The 21,512-nt window shown below is 40.9% G+C and overlaps 1 protein-coding gene across 1 annotated transcript; it reads right to left on the bottom strand.

Moving 5' to 3' along the window:
- Positions 1 to 1,507: 1,507 nt before the first annotated feature.
- tfap2d (transcription factor AP-2 delta (activating enhancer binding protein 2 delta)) lies at positions 1,508 to 19,906 on the bottom strand. The gene is given in 7 exon segments (XM_067572209.1): positions 1,508 to 2,987; positions 4,492 to 4,605; positions 5,647 to 5,788; positions 5,912 to 6,030; positions 7,318 to 7,483; positions 12,815 to 12,875; positions 15,993 to 19,906. Coding segments are annotated over 7 exon segments (1,389 nt in total). The 5' UTR covers positions 16,563 to 19,906; the 3' UTR covers positions 1,508 to 2,770.
- Positions 19,907 to 21,512: the final 1,606 nt, after the last annotated feature.

The raw sequence follows: 21,512 nt of genomic DNA, 5'->3' as shown, positions 1-21,512 counted from the left end.
TTTGTTTCTTTGTTTCCAACCTGGCATCATGAAGTGCTTCAAGACATGCAACAAATATATATCCAAAAAAACATCCAAGTCAGGATTAAATATCAGAATGATCAGTTATGTTCATATTTCAACTGACTGTACTTCTTGAAAATCCTACTAAAGTTTCTTTGTAGCTGATTTTTAGTGGATTTTGGATCAAGGTGTTCTAATGAGGAAAAACCCTGAAGCAATGATCTGATGAACAAAGAAACATGAATGTTCAATGTTATGTGAGTACATTGACTGTCATAAACAAAACAGGCAATAAATGATTTTTATCATCAGATAGGCAGTCGATCATTTTTTGGATTCATTGCTTAGTCTGTGAAATGTGAGGTAAAATGTAATTTCCCTGATCAAAGGTGACGTCTTCAGGTTGCTTGTTGACCAAAATATTCAACTTATAATGATATAAAACTGAGAAAACCAGCAAATCCAGAATTTTTGGAGGCTGAAACACAGAATGTTTGGCATATTAACTAATCGTTGCACTAAAGCAAACTGTTGGTTGCATTGCACAGGACGTGTTTGAATCATTTTTGTTTTTGTAACTGGATATTTGCTTTGCTTGTCTTGTATTATATTGGATAGAAATACTACAGTAGAAGTGTATTCATAGATAGACTGTGGAGGAAGCGGTTGCTCCCAGGCAATAATGCATCGCAGTAAAGGCTTTAAAAAACAACACCTGAGAGAAAACTGTAATATACTTGTCACTGTGCATGTTTTGGCCATTCTGCAATGCATCACCAGCGGCCCGGCATTGTCCCCCCCGGATCATAACACATATAGACATATTCTCTGGGTAACACCATCTGCCAAACACAAGACCAAACAATAACAGAAAAAAAAACTGCAAATACGTGAAAATCCTGCACCCGTGTCTTCTTCTCTTTACATCACCGTCTTTACCTCTATCCCACCTGAGGCTTCACTCGTATTGATTCAAGGTGACAAACCAGCGCAGGCATCACTGTAAATGCATCCTGTCTGATTATGTATTTTTCCGTGATACACAGTGAACGTGACCTCCTTTTAAATGAACTGGAATATTAAAGAGTAAACACAACCTACAGAGCCTGGATGGAGACGCTAGCAGGCAGCTGCTCCTCTCTCTCTCTCTCTGTTTTTTTATCATCTTTTTTTTTTTTATAAATATAAATAAGCAGAAAACCTGACAGAAGTCACTCAAACTGAAAGAAAACACACATGCTTGTGCACACAAAGGAGGCTCTTGAACTTTTTTTTTTTTTTTTTTTTGTAGGTAGAGCCTTTCACTCACAACAGAGGACTTTTTGTAATTTTAACACTGTGAACTCATATGGATAATTCACACAAGCTGGCTTTGATCTGCGCTGCCTCTCTTTAGTCTTTTCTTGCTCTACTGCCTCCTTTTCTGTGCAAGTATGTTTATTATATATGTGTGTGTGTGTGTGTGTGTGTGTGTGTGTGCACCACATCTTAAAGCCAGAGTAAATAGTAGAACACAACTGTCTTTATTGAACACCAGCATTTTAGAAGGTAGGGATTTAACATATATATAGTTGAAAGCCTACAAGAAAAGTAATTTAAATATTTATATATTATCTTTACAAATGTTCATGGGCGAGTCAGAGAGCTCGTGTCGGCTAAACTTGCGATCTGGGGGGGGGGGGAGTGTACAAAGATAGACATGCACATGGAGGAGTAACGACGGCAACCGCAAAGTCACCTTTTACAAAATGGCTGAGTCGGACCCTTCACTCTCTTTATCTCTCTCACACACTCACACACACATACACACACACACACGCTGCAGTGTAGCCTACCCCGGGGGAAGTGGCGTCACGTTCAAAAAACAGTCTCTTTTTTCTCTGTCGTACACATGGTAAACACACTGGTTGCTATGGCACTGATCGTGAGAATAGAAATAAGTCTGCTCGGTGGGTTCAAGTGCTCTCACAGGTACACGAGGGTGGGGGGGGTTTGTAAAACAGACTGTGTGTGTGTGTGTGTGTGTGTGTGTGTGTGTGTGTGTGTGTGTGTATAAGGGTTTGGGTTAGTTGTTTTAAATGTTATCAGTGAAAAATGTTAGGAGGTTCAAATTTATTTCACTTCAGTCCGCTGACAATTTGAGCAAAACTGGGACTTTTTTTCTGGCAGATTGAACAGATTTCTTTCAATAATTGAACACAAAACAGATTAAAAGAACCTTCAGAGGAAGAAAAAAAAAAAAAGTGTTTCAGATTTTTGATTTTTGCAGAAAATCCACACCTGAATTAACTAGATTAAAGTAAAAAAAAATCTCCAAACCCTTGATGTGTAAAATGTGTTGTATTGCGTTGGCAGTTACCCACCCCTGTCCTGGAAAACTGTGATGTCAGCATGTCCATGTTCACTTCCTGTTTTCAGAATGAATAAATAAAGAAATAAAAGTCTCAGGTGAGTCAAAGCCGTCTCCATGGCGAGGCTCCTCCTTTGCTATGACGGACACACATGCACAAACACACACACACACTAACATAGGATGTGTCATTTCTGCTCACACACATCAGGATGTCTTGTCTGGGACAGCTCAGGTTTAGTGTTACATTTCAACATAAGATAAATAAATAACCATGAATATGAATTGTCCCGAAGAAGACAAATTAATGCATATAAAATAACAAATCCCTCACACACACACACACATACACACACATACACACACACACACTCCTAAACGCAGCACTCCAAGGCACGGGGACCAGTTGGGTGGGGGCTACTCAGTCTTTTCTGTTTTCCCGTCTTTGCTCTGGGGCTCGGCTGTTTTCCGGAGCTGCGACTTTTCCGAGCTGTTGTTGATCTGTTGGTCGGTGGGTCCGCTCGTTTTCCCGCTCGTGTTTTTGTCCAGGTAGTTGAGCATCTCGCTCAGGACTGTCTGGAAGGTGCTGAGAGCTGCGCAGACCGCCGGCGTGCCGAAACCGTGAGTGATCAGACTGCGAGGAAACAGAAATGATCATCAGGACAGTGACGAACCTTTGTTTCATTTAGATTTGTTTAAAAGTGGGACATTTAGTTTGTGGTGCAGATTCCCTTTTTGTTTCATCAGCCTGCAAACCTGCAGTCAAACTTTCCTCTCTCTGTTTTATGGAACTTGTAATCCACCTAAAAGAGTCTCTATAGTCTGTCAGAGAAGAGTTTTATATCTTATGATGCTCTAAATGCTGTTTCTACTATAATTCACGGGGAAACAGTGAATACTACAACTGTTTTATCCAATTCTAGGACATGAATATTGACAGGTTTAAACATATGACACACTAATTAGACCTGAAATGGTTTGTTAATGAATCGATAGTTGATTGACAAAATAATCAGCAACTACTTTGATGGTCAATTAATCTTTTAAGTCATTTTTCAAGCAAATAAGCCAAACATTCTCTGCTTTTACTTCCTACATTATGAGGATTTCCTGCTTTTCTTTGTCAAGTAAACAGATTTTTCTTCTGGTTTTGGTCTGTTGATTGAGGAAAACAAGATATTTGATGACATCGCTTGGGCGCAAAGAAATGTATCAGTGTTTTCTTACATTTTATAGACTCAACGATTAATTGAGAGAATAATCGGCATATTAATTGCCAATGAAAATAAGATTTACTTGCAGTGCTAATAAAGATATTATCCTACATGATGGCTTCAAAACATACAGTAACTCTTTGCATCTTCAAAATCCCATGTGGGTATTTATAGTGATCAAAAGTCAGAATTAAACTTATTTGTATTTGATTTTCCTAAAACAAAGTTCAAAAAGAGTTTGCATACCAAAATCTATCAGAGTGCTCCTTTCATTTTACCATTTTTTCCAGTTTCTATATCTATTGTAAAACAATGTGCACAAAAGTTCCTTACAATCAATCTCAGATAAAATCTGTGAAAGCACCATGAGATCTCAGGATAAGAATAGAGAATACATTTGTTGGTAAATCAGATAAATGGTCAAGAACAGGCTTTAGGAATCAATTCACAATATGATACTGATTGATTTCAGATGCTCAGGCAGGTTGATCAGAGCTTAACGCCTGGTAACCTCTCAACCGGACTCACTAGCTGCCAGAAGGGTTGTGTTGTTCAGTCTGTCATAACTGTGTTTATATAACCAGGATCACGTCTTGTTTCTCAGGCCCAGCAGTGCTACAGTGCGTCTCCCTTTGGAGGTTTGATAAAACTTTGTATATTCTGCAAAAGGATGACGCCATAGATGTGACATTTCTGCTAATAAGCCGCTGTTCCCTCCTCCTCCTCCTCCTCCTCCTCCTCCTTCGTTTGTGCCAAATAACAAACTGCACAGCTGCATCTTTGGAAAATAGCAAAGAGGTCGGAGCCAAAATGGAGAGCAGCAAGAAAACTGTCTGCGCCGGGTAGTTTTAATAGTGAAGAGGGACTCCATACTGGAATCATTGTGTGTTCATTTCCTACACATAGCGTGTGCGTAGTTGTTACCTGAAGTGTGTGAGGTGTCTCTGGATGTCCAGGTCCAGGATGGGGGTCGGTCTGGAGGAGCCCAGAGGAGAACGATCTTGGCTCAACAAGTCCTGGAACTCCTTACAGATTTGCCTGACAGACAGAAGGAGGGAGGGAGGGTTTACCATCTGTCTCCAACACCACCATCGCAATTTGAGTCTTTTTCTTTTTTTCTTTTCTTTCTCGCACCTATCCTCAGGAGTTTGAATCAACCCACGTGTTATTTCAAGTTACTTCTCCTCAGAAAACTGTTGATGGACGGCTACACGCAAGAGCAAGTTGAGTTCAATGTCAGAACAAAAACACAAGCAGAACATTTTCACAACATGATGCTAAAAGTTCTGCAGGTGAAGTGTCGGGTTTCATTTCGCTGCCATATTTAGGTACAAAGGTTTGTTACGCCGGACCAGACTGTCTCATAACTGTTTAGTCAGTGCTGAAGTCAACATGACTGGACGAGATTTTGAACTGTTTCACTTCACTGCATCAAAATTCTGTAAGAATTTACCATATATGTTGCTCATACTGTTAAATAAACACAAGCAGAGGGCAGTGGGATCATGTCTTTACTAATGACAACAACAAGATCTGATATTATGGCCTCTTTTTGACTGGTTTTTATAAATACTGAGTCTATTTTAAACATTTCTGTGACATTTTATTCACCAAAAGTTTAGATTTCTATAAATCCATCTTTGCTTACAGCCCAGATGAAAATGAGCATTTTGGCTAACTCTGGCATATTTTCAGAAATGTAACTGATATGCATTATCCCTGTCATAAGAAATGAATAAACCAAGCTTTATTGTTGTAAAACACATTGGTCCGATAAGTTTTATCAAAGAATTACGTCAATATAGGAGCTTAGACGCAGTAGATAGTATTAATTAATGGCTATAAAATGACTTTCAATAGAAAACAGGTGAAGTGATAACATAAGCAGAGGATGTTTTGTTTGACCTGATGATAATCATGGCCAAGAGATGAAAACATGAACATCCTTTCATCATAATCATGAAGTGAATGTGAGAATAAAACATATCTTTTGGAGAAGTAATATGATCTAAGCTTTTAAAAACCTTTTTTCAGTGTGTTGCTGTTATTTTATTTTCATCAGTATGTGTGTATTCTCACTTTGTAGCCAGAACCATTTTCTTGCGTGCGCTGGTTTCTTTCGGCTCACTGTGCTGCCTCGCCAAATGTTCCCCCACCGCCTTGCTGGGAAACTCTGTCTCACAGGTGTAGCCGAAGTCCCTCGCCAGGTGGAGCGCCTCACCTGCACACGAACAGCAGAAAAACAGACTGATGAGACAAGCGCTAAAGGGATTGAATATAAATACATCAGAGCATGAAACGAATACTTCCTGGAAGAATTTTATAAAACCTTTTACTCCCTTACCTTCCACCAGGGAGGTGAGCAGCGTGACGTTGGCAGCTTTCCTCCGTCCTGCCGGCAGGTTGAGGCCTAGACGGTCTAATTTCTCACGAAGACACCGGCCTCCGTTCTTAGACTTTGCTCTACGGAAAAGTAAAATAACTTTACATTACATACTGTACTCCACATCACCACATTAGCACAAATATTTTGTGAAACATAAAAAAAAGACTCATCTATCATCATTCATAATCCAATCACTTTTCAAGGAAATTATACCAAAATACAAATCATATGATATGAGCTCCTGATTCTAGATGAAATGTTTGTGTCTTGCAAGTAAGGATGAAAGACTATAGATTTGTCTTTATTTTTGACAAAGCCATAAAATCAAAGCGTGAAAAAATTAAAACATGTCATGTTCTCAATTCTTTAATTAAAGCTCATTTGCATATTTAATATATACTTTCAGGATACACATCCCCTTGAGTTAACTGTCTTTCATTGTTTGAGCGTTTATGTCTCTGACTGTACATCATCAGCGAGGAGTAAAACAGCATCCGTGTCATTTCTGGTGTTTCATGTCTAATTTTGACAATATATTTGCTAGCTTCGTATACGGTGTGTCATTTCACTTCTGATAAAAACTTTTTAATGATCCTTTTGGGATGTTTGATCAGCTTCCTGTTCCACTCAAGAAGAAATTCTCTACTTTTACTTTTGTATTTAAAAAAAAAAAAAAAAAAGGGTTCTGATACTTTGGCAGATGACACAACTCCAACACAGAAAACACAATTCACTCCACACAATGATAAACACCTCTATTTTGCACATTTTCCACTTTGTTGATGCCTAATCTTGCAGCCATATTCCCTGCTCTCTCTCTCTCTCTCTCCTCTTCCCCCCTTTCCCTTTCTCTCTGCCTCATCAATAATACAGCGCTGGCAACTCTTGCTTTCCTCTGGTTCCTCTGATCCTGGCATGCTTTGGCCTGGTCTCGCCTCCCTCTGGCTCCCTGGGCATGGCGGCGCGTGCAGCCCCAGCCCCTCGTTCGCCCACAATAGTCTTTGTGGGCCCTACTGTATATATATCGTCCGTTTCATCTGAGGGCTACAAAGACTCAGGCGGCGCTCTTCAATCCTCACCAGCCGGATTAGTGCTTTTTAAAAAAAAAGTGTTTTCACTTTTAAGATACCCCTCTGTCACACTCGCCTCTTTACTTCAACAATATTTTGTTACAGAATATTTGTTCAGCTGCATACAGAGGTGGGAAAAGTAAGTAAAGCGTTGAGCAACCTAAGGTGTTTTTGTTGTTAGAGGATCCTTTTAGCCTCAACAATTCTTTAAATATTGTTTCTTAACTTATCATAGAGCCAGTAGAGAAATATGGCCGTCAGATTTCTGCCTTGTGCGTGTGTGTTCGTACTGACCTGCGCAGTATTCCGCCCAGTAGGGAGGCGTTGAGGCACTCTGGCGGGGACAGTCTTCTTTTCACCTCAGCGATGGTGACTTTGTACTTGGAGGTGGAGCTGAGCAGCGACAGTCGACCCGGTACCGAGCAGAACAGATCTGTGGGATTCACCACACACGTTCCCCCTGCACACAAACACAACACACCTGTTACAACAAGCTCCAGCAGCGGCGTCACTAGAACATCTAAAGGAAGAGTTCAACAATCGATTTATTTTTAGAGCTGTAGAGATTTGTCGATTAGTCGGTAGACAGAAAATAAATCTGCAACTAGGAAAAAATGCCCTAATTGTGTCCAGCCTCTCAAATGTGAGTATTTTCTGGTTTCTTTAGTCTTTTATGGTAGTAAAGTGGATATCTTTGGGGTTTGGACTGTTGGTCGGTCAAAACAAGACAACTGAAGACGTCACCTTTGATTCTGGAAATTTATAAGTCATTTTTCACTATTTTCAGATATTTTATAGACCATATGATTAATCAATAATGAAAATAATCGTTAGGTGCAGCTCTAATTATTTTAGCATCAGCTGAAGCACTGGTTAAAGTTGGATGTCCTCATAACACACACAGCGAGCACAGCTTCATGTCAACCATCTTTAAGACAACTTCAGTGGATAGAAACTGTCATCAGATTATTGCAAACAGCTTTTGCTGCATAATCCAACTATTCTGAAGTCAAACAGCTGTACTGAAGCCAAAAGTGTTTAATGGAACTATAAGTAACGAGCTCCTGTTGATCAACTATCATGTAGATACTGTGATGGGTGAATGATTCCTCTACTGATAGATAGCATGTCTTTCCATGATGTAAACTGACATCAAGTTGATACAATGAATAGTGGAACTGAGAAAACTTCATTGCTGTAATACATTGCTAAAAATAATAAACTGTACAGATTATTTAGGTTGCTAATTTAGGTTATTATCAGAAATAACATCTCAAAATGATTGAGATGATTTATTGTTCACTGTACTCCGTTTGTATATCTGTGTTTTGTTTTATCATACACAGAGTATAATGTACCAAACTGTTCTTTTGAGAGACTCCTTTGTCGTCGGGGTTTTATAAATATTTTCTTGCACTTTGCCAACAGAAACATCCACAAGACTGATTCACTAACACTGATTTAAAATATATTTTTTTAAAAAAGCAAAATGTCAACAATTAAGTTATTCTGCATGTTGAAGTTGTTCCTGCCTGCTGGTTTAACACAACCAACAAATCATCATTTAAAGGAGCATTACACCAATCTTCTGTCAGTGAAGTAATGACCCCCTGCAAATGACTTTTAGCTCTACTGTGCAGACATATACTGCAGTTATAATGAGAAGATTCATACTTAAAGGGATGTTTTCACATTTGATTAGATACTGACCAAAAGGTCATCAATATAATAAGGAGGATTTATCCAAGAGCTGTAAATTATAATGAGTGTTTGTAATATTTAGGGCATTTAGCAATAAGACAATATGTCACAATAATAATAATAATAGTAGTAATAATAATAATAATAATAAATGTTGCTCCATCCAGCAGCCAGACAAGGAGCAATTAATTTTGAATTGCTAGTTTTTGCAATGTATGCCTGTAGTAATGAGAGGTGGTTTGGTTTTTTTTTTTTTTTTTTTGTTTTTGTTTTTTTACCACAACAGCTAAAAAACCTGTTAAAACAAACAAACGTTTAATGTAATTATAATAATATATCTGTGTTGAACGTATCCAATAAAAATCCATTTACACCTTGAAGAGGCTTGACTCATAGAAAAATCCTCAAAATGTTTTTTTCTTGTTTTGGTCTAAAAAAAACCCCAAACAAACAAACAAACAAAAAAACAAAAACAAACGGATGCATAAAAATATAAAATAACCATGTATCCATCAGTGAAAGTGAAGTGAAATTTAGAGGGTTCCCTCAGCTGTGCACAAACTTTGCATGAACTTTGCAAAGAATCCCACATATCAGGACTTTATACAAAGAATAAAAAGCAGCTATGCATCTGCGAACAAGACAAACACAAAGTCTCTTCTGTATTTTCTAATGTGTCGGTGCAACCAGTCTGCAAGCTTCTAATTGAAGCCTATTTTGAGCTTGCTAGTTCGTTACCTATATCATCCCTGCACACCGTATAGCTGTGTGCACAATATATGTTTAAATACTAATATAATCCAAACAAAACTGAGCCAAAAACGACTGTGATAGTAACTGCACTCAGCCCATAAAAAATACATTTGATCAAGCATCTTTAATCAACACTAGCATGATCAATGTGTTTCCCTCAGCACTTCATCAGACTCCTTTTCACCAGTTAAATATTATATTTAGGTTTTTTTTTTACTATGTACATATATTTATATTTTTGTTTCAACTCAATATTTGTCTGTATGTAAGAGTTGCCTGCTCTAATCCCAGGAGGCTGAAACAAAACCTTCCTTTAATCACCTTCCACCAACCGCCGAGTTGATTTCATTGTGTACTCCTGAAACTCTGAATAAATGATTGCGGTTGTGATAGTGAAGGCTCTTTCACATTTTTAATTGCATCTGAATGAGTGTTGCTGGATCCTCCTGGAATATATCGACTGCTCTGTATTATTATTAAACTTTCACTTGAACTAACGTCCCAAGCAGCTGAAACGCAAGGTTTCTGTCTGATGTACTGTAGGCTATATTCTATTATTCATCTGCCTCATTATCAAATCTAACAGCAGGGTGTGTCGCTTTGTTATTAGGCCGTGCTGGATATGATGGAATGAAGAAAAGGATGTCATTTAGGCCGAACAGAACAACGCTGCAGGCGGAGATACGCACGCCAATCTTTTCGGGGGCAATGTGGACAATTTGGCCACCAACTGAGCCTCATATATATCCAACTGTAACCTATATTTGTGCTCTCAGAATCTATTATTCACAATCAGCAGAAATGCACTAGTTTCGTATCATTCTTTCTAGCCGCAGGAAGGCAGTTAGACATGTAGCTTCAGGAACATGTCATCCAGGTTCAGCACCATGGACAGCGGCTTGCGCCTTTTTTTCCCCATGTCAGCACCTGGACAGCGACTCGTGCCCACAGCACAAGTGTGACATCACAAAAGTGTGGTAATAAAAGCCTGATGTATTCCAGCGGGCAGCACTTTGTAGAAAGCTGTATGGGACTTTCACTCAGGCTGTCAAGAATAGACGATTGCAGGGAATCGATTGATACTATTGGTTAGGCTATGTGTGTGTGTGTGTGTGTGTGTGTGTGTGTGTGTGTGTGTGTGTGTGTGTGTGTGTGTGTGTGTGTGTGTGGCGTGCACGTGTGAAGTCCGGCTCGTGTGTGTGTCTATATGTGACACAAACCGGGCAGACCTGTCTGTCAGACTCACGCGCTCTGACAGGGGCGCGCGTCTCTGAAAGCCGCGGGTTCACATCATATTAATTCCCCTAAAAATGTTTTGATTCAAAGTAGTTTGTATTTTATGTTGCCAAGGGCAATCGAAAAGAGCTATTGCCGGTAGTGCAGTCAGTGGAGCGCGCGGGCCCAGAGGCGATAACGGTATTTAAGCAACGGAGAGTAGCCTCGGGCTGCGGCGCGAGCGGCGGGCGGGATCACACGCGGAATCAAGCGCCTTTTACGAGTTTGCCACGAAAATTAAAGAAAAAGAGACACGGGCCAAATGTCATTCTCCTGATGTTTTAACAACAATGTTTATAGCTTCATAAAAGCCCGCCAATGTCTTGACAGAAAAAGAGAGGTGCGCGTGCACGAGCCAGTGGCGGGAGCGCGCGTCTGACAGATCAGCTTGATCTGTGAGGCTGCTGTTAGAGCTGAACTGGAAAAGGGATAGCAGGGTGATTAAAAACACAGACGACTCCTCCTAAGTAGGATCCGCGTTTCTTGAGTGATTTTCTTTTGAAAAAGGTTATGTGAATATTCATGCCGCCAAAGCCGCAGTCAGAAAGAACAACATTAATATGATCTCGGCTGAATCCGGGGCCCCGCTCGGCATTAGCATATCAAAGCGTCCGCCCGAGGCGAGAGAAGCTATCGATACGGGAGCGGGAGGTAAAGCAAAGATTATTGGTTGTGATGGTTGCAGCGGCTGAGCTCAGGGCCAAATACGGCGCACCATTAACCGAAAGTGATAGCGAAGGGATTCCCGCGTCAATCCGAGAGAAAAGCCCCAACACCTAGGCAGAGCTGATGAAAAATTAAACCCGAGACACAGCCTTCCTCTCTATATAGAACACTACACATGAGTGTGTGTGTGTGTGTATGTGTGTGTAGTCCCGACTAAAAAAAAAAAAAAAAAAAAAAACAGGAGCAGGCTTTGATGGAGCAAACGCAGATGCACAGCGTGTTTAAAGCCACTCACGAGGAAAGTGGCCGGCCTGCTTTGTGCAGGTGCAGGCCGAGTCCACATCCACACCTTTCCCCCCCTGAAGAGTCAACCCGAGCCGCCTTCAAGAGCCAGCTTTTAAAACGCTGGGATTCATTCTGCTATCTCAGACAAGAATTATTACACTCCGAATACGTGATTATTCCTGAGACATGGTTTACATTACAGCACACACATAAACACATGAAAGAAAACAATACAACAGGAAACGGGATTTGCCCAGAGGCAAACAAATATGTAAATACCCAGAACAGCAAAATAAAATATATATGTTTGATTGATCAGCTTCACGCAAATTTGTTAGCATAGCACATTGTTTTACATAGTTAAATTGATATTTTAATTGAAAATAGACCTATAATTCAACTGGTATGGTATCAGTTTGTTAAATTAACCCTCACTCCTTTGAAATTAAGAATAATTTAATCCTGCTGTCAAATTATTAATCAGTTTAGAGCCTGTTAAATTATGCTTTATATAGGTTATAGTTATAGCTTAAATAAATTCAATAGTAGGTGTATTCCTATTTTAATTTTTGTTACAGGAGATAAGCTCATCAGCAGTGTATGATCTCAAAAATAAACATGAATATTAAATCAGAGTAGTGTGTTTATTTCATGAAAACAAAAACAAGCCGTCAGTCTACACTGTTAAAATGTTGCCTACAGGTTTGACTTTTAAAAAAGAGATATATCTGATGTTTGTGTCTATTGTGTGACAATAGAATATAATATGTTAAATACACATTTCACTACAGTATTATATAGTAGGTCTATATTAATTTGGCGCCAGATGAATTCATGACGTTAACATTTTATCGCTCTCAGACAGCGTTTGGAGCGACGGCTGAGTGTTGAGTGACAGTGCGTTTCAGAGTGGAAATGGGAAGCACCGCCGCCGCCGCTTGTACAGTGTGTTAGTGTTTAAATAGGCGAGAAAATGGGGCCGTTCCCGCTGTAACATGTTGACAGCAGACAAGAGGGGAGTGTTCCGCCTGTTTGTCTGTCTGCTCGCTGTCTTGTCGTGTCGAGCCGTGAGTGTTCACGGCCTCCGGTGAAAGTAATCGGGGGGCCTTACCTCTCCGGATGACGCCCCCTTGGCCGTTCAGCACGAGCCCACACTGCGCTTCCACGGAGCCCTGCAGAGACACGCACTCATTAGGACGAGCAGAGACCCAGGTTTTACACTGCTGGAGCACAGTTCACCTAGCCGCCATGCAGGCAACAGCTACAGCACCACATCACGTTGCTTTCGTTTTTTTTTTTCTTGATGTGTGAGATGCTTTATGATCAATGAATGGAGGCGTTTATACTTTTTCATACAGAAAACAAGGCTTTTAGTAACACCATCATATCATACAATGAAAAGTGTGTATTAGAATGAAGGAAACAGTGATGAATAAAGCTGAATGATAATAGTAGCACTCCCCATACCTGAATAACTCTTCACACCACATTATAAAGACTATATGAATGTCCAGTAAATCCTATAGATGATGTTGACTTGTGTCCCCATGAAAAACAGCAACTTATCTGTTGTAATAGTTGTAATTCAGTATGAATGATTTTCCCTTCTCAGGTTGTTTAATGTGAATATTATTTAGAAGCATCACAAGAAAATAGGATAGAAAAATCAGAAAAATAAACAGATTTTTTTGTAGCAGAATATCTGTCCATCTATGTATCTATCTATCTATCTATCTATCTATCTATCTATCTATCTATCTATATTTTCAGTCTTTTACTATCCCCTTAATCATCTCATCAGATCTATCTTGCGACCCCTTTGGGGGACCCTAACCCTTAGGTTTAGATCCTTAAGGAGTAAACAAAGGCACGTTATAGCCTCTGAAAATTGGTCCTGTTGCACGCCCTTTGAATCGTTTTCTACTGGCGGGAGCTCTTTTAGTTAGAAAGTGTACATCACTCAGCAGGCTTTGAGTAAAACTGAGGGCAGTAAGATGCAGCTCACGGTTCACCCAGAAACGAGCTTTACAGAACAGCTCGTCCAGACTGAGAAATGAGGCAAAGTGTCCAGAATTGGATGCAGCACCAACCTGTTGGGGATTTCTCCATATCTACAGCGCGCGCGCGCGCGCGCACACACACACACACACACACACACACACACACACACACACACACACACACACACACACACAGACACACACAAACACACACACACACAGCAAGCAGCACACAGTAGCTATATGGGCCTGTAGCTTTATAGAAACCTGTTAACGCAGCCATTTTGGTCCAGATCAGACTCGCGTGCTATCAACAATGTCATCAAGAAAGGGGAACACGCGCTTTTTTATTCAGAAAACACTTAATCCCCCGTGCGAGCCTCGAGGCCTGGCCCGCGCGGAACCCCCTGATTAAAATAAAGTGGGGAGAAAAGGAGCTTGTTGCAGCTCTTTCTTAACCAGCTCCTGCTCTGTTTCTTTTCTTCTATTCCGAAGCTAAAGTGATTATAAAATCAATATACAAAACGCAGAGGTCTTGCATGAATTAGCTTAGTGACGGGAGAAAGGTGTGGCAGCTGCTTTTGTTCGGCATGAAAATCTCTTTAACGCGCTCAAAGATGCGACCGGGCTGCACGAGACCATAGGCGCATCTGTTCACGTTCATACATCCGCCTCGTGCAAGCTCAGGTTCACGAGACGTTTCTTTCTTCTCCTCAATAAAGGGTCAAACCTGCACTTTTTTAAATGTCCCGACAGCTTAAATAAATATGCTATTTGCGGTAATAATTAATAAAAAAATAAAATGTCAACATGACCTGGGTGCACTATTAATTTTAGGGGACTACTATTATAACAACAAATATAAATTAGGATTAGTTGCATATTGTTGTCATTATCATGCAATTCAAATAATTAAATTTCAAGCAAATCTAATAATAAAAATAGTTCATAATAACATAAAGACAAATAAAAAAAATCTTGCATGTATAATTATAATTCACATTAAATGCCAGTTTACATTATTTTTTATTTTAATACTCATCCTCAGCTGCTGCCACACCTTTTCAATAAAGTAAAATAACTCATTAAAAGAAAATGTAATGTTTTTTTTATGTAAAATATAAATAAAATAAATTCTGATTAGGCTACTTCTCGGAAAAAAATATTATTGTTTATCATCATTGAAATAATATAATTGTTAATATCATTTTAAACATATTGAAAACTTTAGGTTATATTAATTGTTTGTGAACAGTGGTATCTAAAATGTCAATGAAAGCGAGATTTATTATTATCGAGCTGAACTTGAAGTGAGTTAAATTGTTAACGTGACTGAAATTATTTGTCAGTGTGTTAAAGTGTGTTTAACTAGAGACGTGTTTTAACCAGCTCAGATGTCGCTGTTTAAGTAACAAAGTTGATTGACGTTAAGTCGGTAATTGGATAAACTACGGTGCTTTATGGCGCTCGAGCTGGGCATTGTGCCCTGAACCCCGATCCGTTAATCCGCCCTTTACCGGAGAATAGAGAAACCAGCGGCTTTTCTTTGCCTCAGCACACACACACACACACACACACACACACACACACACACACACACACACAAGCTCAAGAACCGTGCGAATCCGTTTTCATCTCGACCATTTCTTTGCATCGAAAAGAATTATGTAAAATATGGGTCACGTGTGCTTGTGGAAAAATAAAGGGCGGATTTCACAATAGGATTGTATAGACTGCCAGTCAATTAACCTTTAGAAACAGGCCTGCCTTTCAGGGGCACGGTGCCGTGCAGACTTGACATTTACTTAGCCTGCTGTACAGTCACGTTTGGTTTCCTCCTCCTTATTCCTGGCAACAAAATTAGATGATATCCAATATTATTTACTCCACAGTGGGACAGAACCATTGGCTGGAGATAACCTACAGGCCAAACAGTATACAGCCTTGTCAGTGTCATAGACAATAGACAGATGAAGCAGACAGGCAGACAGACATCTGGCGCTGTCTTTCTGTTCAATATTTTGGAACTGCTGTGTGGCTGGTACAATAGGGGGGGAGTTTTTCAATAGTAGGCCAGTGGGGCAGGGGTACTGGGGCACTGGGCCTTGTGGCAGCAGCTGTAAGGGTCTGTTATCCTATCTTATTCTATCATTTGGAGCAGTGTAAAAAAAAAATGGTAAACCAGGCAGGAGAAGCTGAAGGAAGTGCAGAGGAGGACAATAATGTGCCTGCCTTGAGGTGAAGGCAAGCTGTGAATTAAAGGGGAATAAAGATGGAGGCCGCCGGTACCTGCAGGTCGTCTGCCGCGGGCGTAGGGAGGCCCAGGCCGGCGGCGGGCAGCAGCCTCTGGTCCGGGTGATGCATACCGACGCCGTAGGCCTGGGAGCCGTGTGACGTCATCAGCGACAGGTCATGGCGCCGGTAAGCGTCGAGGCAGCCCAGCTCGCGCCGTTGCTGCTCGTCCAGGCACGAGGACTTGAGGGCCGAGCGAGCGTTGTGCAGGTTGATGAAGTCGGCGGGCTCTCCATGGTGGATCTGCTGGTAGTACTGGCCCGAGTGCAGAGAGTTCAGCCCGTAGGCCTCCGGGGCCACGGCCGGGTGGGAGTGCTGGAACTCGTAGTGGAAGGACTGGTGGTGGAGGGGCGTGTACTGGTGGTTGGCCGAGAAGTAGGGCGAGGCGAACTCCGTCCCCGCCGGCGCCGGGTAGGTGAGCGGGGAGGAGGAGGAGTAGGCGACCGAGGAGTTGGCCACGGACTCCAGACAACCGAGCTGCATGAGCCTGTAGCTGTTTGATCCGTCGTGACGTATCTACAAGATAATAAAGAAACGGGGAAATATATGAGCCGTGTCATTTAGCATCAGCCGGTGTCTCCTCTCTCTGCCTTCCCAAACACGCTCAAAAACACAACTCACACACTCAAAGCGTTTTTTTTTTCACCCCCACTTTAAACCACCTGAAGGAGATGTCATTTCCACACGCCCGGGAGGGGAACGAGCGCACGGCAACAGGAGCCATCGGTATTTTTTTTTTCCTCCTCCCTTTGGCATGCCTGTCACTCTCCTTACAGCGTTTTAAAAGGCGTGCTGTTATATATTATTATTATTACCGAGCTGCTGGCAAATTTACTGTCCCAGCTCTCTCGCTCATACTGGATGGGAGGTAAGCAGAGTGAGACACAGCGGAGAGTGTTCCGCCCTAAAATGTTCTAATCACACTGTTATCGGCTCACACACGAGCCTCATTTGCTTCCACACACTAATAAAAAGCTCCGTTTTTTTACCGGCAGCTCCAGTCAGATGCACGACTCATTTCTCCCTACATGCATATTATTTCTTTTCTTTTTTTTTTTTTAAAAAAAGAAGAAAATAAATCCGTTATATTCCAGTTTTCCGGAGAGCAAACCTCGACATGACTCCGTAACTCAGTTTAAAACCAAATATTTTCCTACTGCTCACATTCTGTAATTTCATAAATATAAGTAAATAAATGAGCCTACCTCTGCGTCGTGGACAAGTCCGGGGAAGGTCGCTGACATTGTGCTTTCTCCAAAGTAACCCGTGTTTTTTTTCTCCTCCTCTCTCTGGCTCGATCGAATAATAATAAAAAAAAATGCCTTAAAATCCCCAAAAAGCGATAGAAATGGAAAAGTCCCCCCTCGCGCGCTCTCGGTAACGGCAGAAAGCTGGCGGAACGCGAGCGTCTCCCCTCTGCACGGACGGGGCTGGCTCACGGATTTTGTACTTGCAGGGTATTTCTCGGCTGATGTCGTAGGTCCCTTGGTAATATAGAAGTTTTGAAAATTAAGCATCAGCACTGAGGAATGGGAGGACAATAGACGGAGCGGAGCATCCCAGGAGACAGGGAATAAATATTGTATCTTCGCCTTAATAAGGAACCAAGTGCTTCTTTCAACATGTTCTACGCTTTTTGTGGACATTTTCCTTTTTGACCCGTTTGTATTTTCACAAGCTCTTCTGCTCGGTTTCGTCGTGTTATTATTATTTCTATTTTTTTTTTCATTCACACCGGCTAAGTCGTTTTTTACAAAAATATGTACGGATTTTCAACGGAAATGTAAGTTTGCTTTGCAATATTATAAAGCTAATTTCGATAATTATCCACGGAATGAAATAAAAAAAAAAGGATTTTCGATTGTTTCTAAAACCAGACTGTGGTTAATGTAGGGAGCTTCCATGAGGAATTTGATCCTGTAACGGGGTTTTTGACGCTTTCTGCAGATGTTATTAGGTGAATTTTCATTATTATTATTTTCAGGCTGTTTTACTGGTGTACGGATTTCACAATGATCACATCTGTGCACAAACATTTTCAGCACAGATTCATTCGATATACTGAGAAAGATATTGATGAGAAATATATTTTAGAAAGTTTATACATTTTTATAGCTTGATTTAAATCTATATTTCAGTAAGGGTAATTATCTTGGCTTTAATGGTTTGTTTTTTATTTGCAGTGGACTGAATTAAATCTACAGGACTTGTCCTTATTTTTTATTTTTTTTTTTTTTTGGTTTTTGTTATTTTTCCTCATGCATGGAAAACAGCTTTTGATTTTCTCTTTTCTTTTTTTTATTGGGGGAGGGGGGTTATGCTACTGTGAGTTTTGCCTTTGTGAAGAACCGACGAAAGCACGAGACCCTTTCTCATCTTAAATCAGCATTGTATGTGTGTGTGTGTGTGTGTGTGTGTGTGTGTGTGTGTGTGTGTGAGCAGAGAGCGTGCATGGTTGGATCGAATAACGGATGATAGCGAGTGTTGCTTTATTATTATTATTTTATTATTGTGATGTTTGGACTGACTAATCAGAGCTGGGACCCCTTATCGGTCAGTCGGTCAGCCTCGTGACCCGTCTCTCTCTCTCTCTCTCATCTCTCTCACTCTCTCTCTCTCTCTCTCTCTCTGTTTCTCTCTCTCTCTCTCTCTCCTCTCTCTCTCTCTCTCTCTTCCTGCCTTTCTCCTCGTGCTGTAACTCACCTGAGCACGCGCCCTCGGGGTGGTCCTGCCCAGCTGAACGGAACCGTTGTGGTGTTGTAGAGAAAGATAGTAGAGGAGGGTTTTTTTTTCTCCAGTGTGTTTACATTTGTCTGAATGCTTATAGGTTAAAGGCAAAATTGAGTAATCAGGTGAAATAACACAAACAGCTAAATTTCAAATGTACAGGTTAATAATAAAGTGAAATAGTAACAGGTGTACTGAGCCAAAAAAAATGAGTTTGAGTCAAAAATATCCAGCCTATATAGAGTATAAATAAATATACAGAAACAAACACATAGCCTATAGCTGCCTTGCCCTTAGGCCACCCGGGAAGCAAGAGAAATACAAAACGTGAAAGCAGAAGCCACAGCCTGAAGAGAAGAGAATGAAAATAAAGGACTGAAGGAGGAGATGATGGAGGTCTGACTTCACTCCACTGACTTATTCTACTGTCTGTCAGATTTCTGCCATTCAAAACAAACCAGCCAACACACACACAGAGAAGAGAGAGAGAGAAAGAGAGAGAGAGAGAGACCAATAGCTCAACCCAGAGCAGAGATAAGCCCTAATCAGTCTTGTTTTGGATGTTTTTTTTTTTCTCCTACTCAGCTGTAACTGTAACCAAAGCGACTCTGATATTATTAAAGTGCAGACTGTGACCGTGCTGACGCCGGGACGCCGGGATTGACTCTGCACTTTAATTAAACAACTATTTCCCCTCCCATCTGTTCCTGCATGCGTCTCTCTGTCCTCATCGACCATAATAATAATAATAATAATAACTTGGATTTTTAATATATCAGAAAACGTCGACTTGTTCCCCCTTTTAATATAGTTTTTATTGATTTTTCTTCATATGGTGCATGGTGTTAATATATTTTCCACTACATCACTGGTGGCATCGCTGCAAATGGCCCTAAACAAGCTTATAATATTCTGCAACATCTTCCTTTTTTTTCTTTATCAAAACTATTTAGTCTATAGTCTGGCAGTCACATCTAAAGAGAGAGAAAAAAAACAACCTCTACATAACAAACACAAACGGCCCAGGCGGTGCAGGGGTCGCCTTACATAGCCTCCTTTAAAAAGTTCTCAAGGCCTTTTATATTTTAATTAACCGTTACCGATTGTTTTGCCTCGAGGCTCGTCGTGAAACCTCTGCACGACGAGACCGGTGAAGGCCGGTTGTCGCACGCCAGGTATTTAAAAAAAAAAAAAAAAGAGGTGGGAGGAGGGTGGGGTGGGGGGGTAGAGAAGGAGGAGGAGGAGGTGGAGGAGGAGGAGGGGGAGGGATGAATGGGAAGGCCACCGGGCAAAGATAGATAGAGAGAGCTTTGATGTCAATTAAGGTACCTTAAGTGATTCTAAATGTGATCATATGATCATCAGATTCTGCTTTTTTTGGGGGGGGTTTATTTTTTGGACAGAAAATATCAAGAGGATGTTTGGAAACCACAATCACACCTGGAGGAGTACAAGGGTGTAGTTGTGATTTCAACTTTTTTTTTTTTTTTTTTTTTTTTTTTTTTTTGGAGGATGGGAGGGGGGCCAAGCTTGATCAAACTCTGGGGCGGGAAATCATGCTGACGTACAGTACAGGCCTTCAGTGGAATAGTTGTTTCTCCTTAAATCATCATCAGAAGACAGATATTTAACTGAAAACATAGCAGGTGTTGTGGGTTTAAAAGATGAATTGGTCAAACCTGGTGGTCTAATTGGATTTAAAAACAACTTTTAAATGCATTTAAATGAGCTCCAAAAAAAAAAACTAGAAGCGATGAAATTCACATTAGAGGAGGGTTCCCCCCCAAAAATCTGCACACTCCATTGACCAGAGTCCTAACAGACCACTGAATGCATGAGTCAGATTTAGTTTATTTATGGCAGGAGGTTTTGGTGGTGAATGCTGCTGCCTGAGACAGTTATATGTATGCAGGGTGTGCAGCCACCGTCGCCGCCAACCCGAGGCACCAGTTGCACGGTAGACGGTCCTAATAGGGCTTAATGCCGACGAGTGGCCCCGCTTTACCGGGGGCTGGGAGCGCCGCACCAGATGCGCACTGATCTCCGGACAGGAGCCAGTCCATCTGCCGCCTGACGAGGCAGGGAAAGGCCCGAAACCCCGCACAGTACAGCCCAGAGGCGAGAATTTAGATCAGCCCCAAGGTTTCTGGATGGACCGCTGCTCCTGCAGAGAGCAGGGGGCCCTGTTGTCATATTTCTAGAGCAAGTGTCAGAAAATAAGACAGCATGGAGAGCAAGAAGATTAGGATTTGAGCTCATATGGGCATGTAGTAGGCTGTGTCATGTGTGCACAGACTGATAATGTGACCTTTATTATCTCAGTGGAGGACAATGTTCGCGCGATATTTGTAGAAATGTATTTGGGAGAAATGACGAAACAATCATGTCAGGGAAGATTAATGACCACAGTTCCTTCTACAATGAAAATCTGGTAACCTTTTACTTATTTATAAGTGACTTCTTTTATATTGAACAAATAGTATCAGATCATATGGATATATCCTCAGTTTTGGTCTTTTTGATGACATATTTTTTTTAAATGAAGGGAGTTTACTGCAGCTCAGGGTTTAAATGTAAAGAAATAATCTAATCTCCACTCCAGCATAATGTCTTCAAAATCCAGCAGTTTCAATTAAAACACGTTCAAAACAAGTTTATAGCGGGAAAAACTCACATTTCTATGTTATCAAGCGAGATGTCAGCCCTCTCTCTCTTCTTAGATTGACCATCAACCCTGACTGGTTTAAATGGTTTAATAGTGAAACAATTTATTTATAATAGATCACTATA

This window comes from Thunnus thynnus, chromosome 18 (genome assembly GCF_963924715.1).
Source record: "Thunnus thynnus chromosome 18, fThuThy2.1, whole genome shotgun sequence".
Taxonomy (NCBI): Eukaryota; Metazoa; Chordata; class Actinopteri; order Scombriformes; family Scombridae; genus Thunnus; species Thunnus thynnus.
The sequence above is the reverse complement of the archived record's forward strand: the minus strand, read 5'-3'. Positions and strand labels throughout refer to the sequence as shown.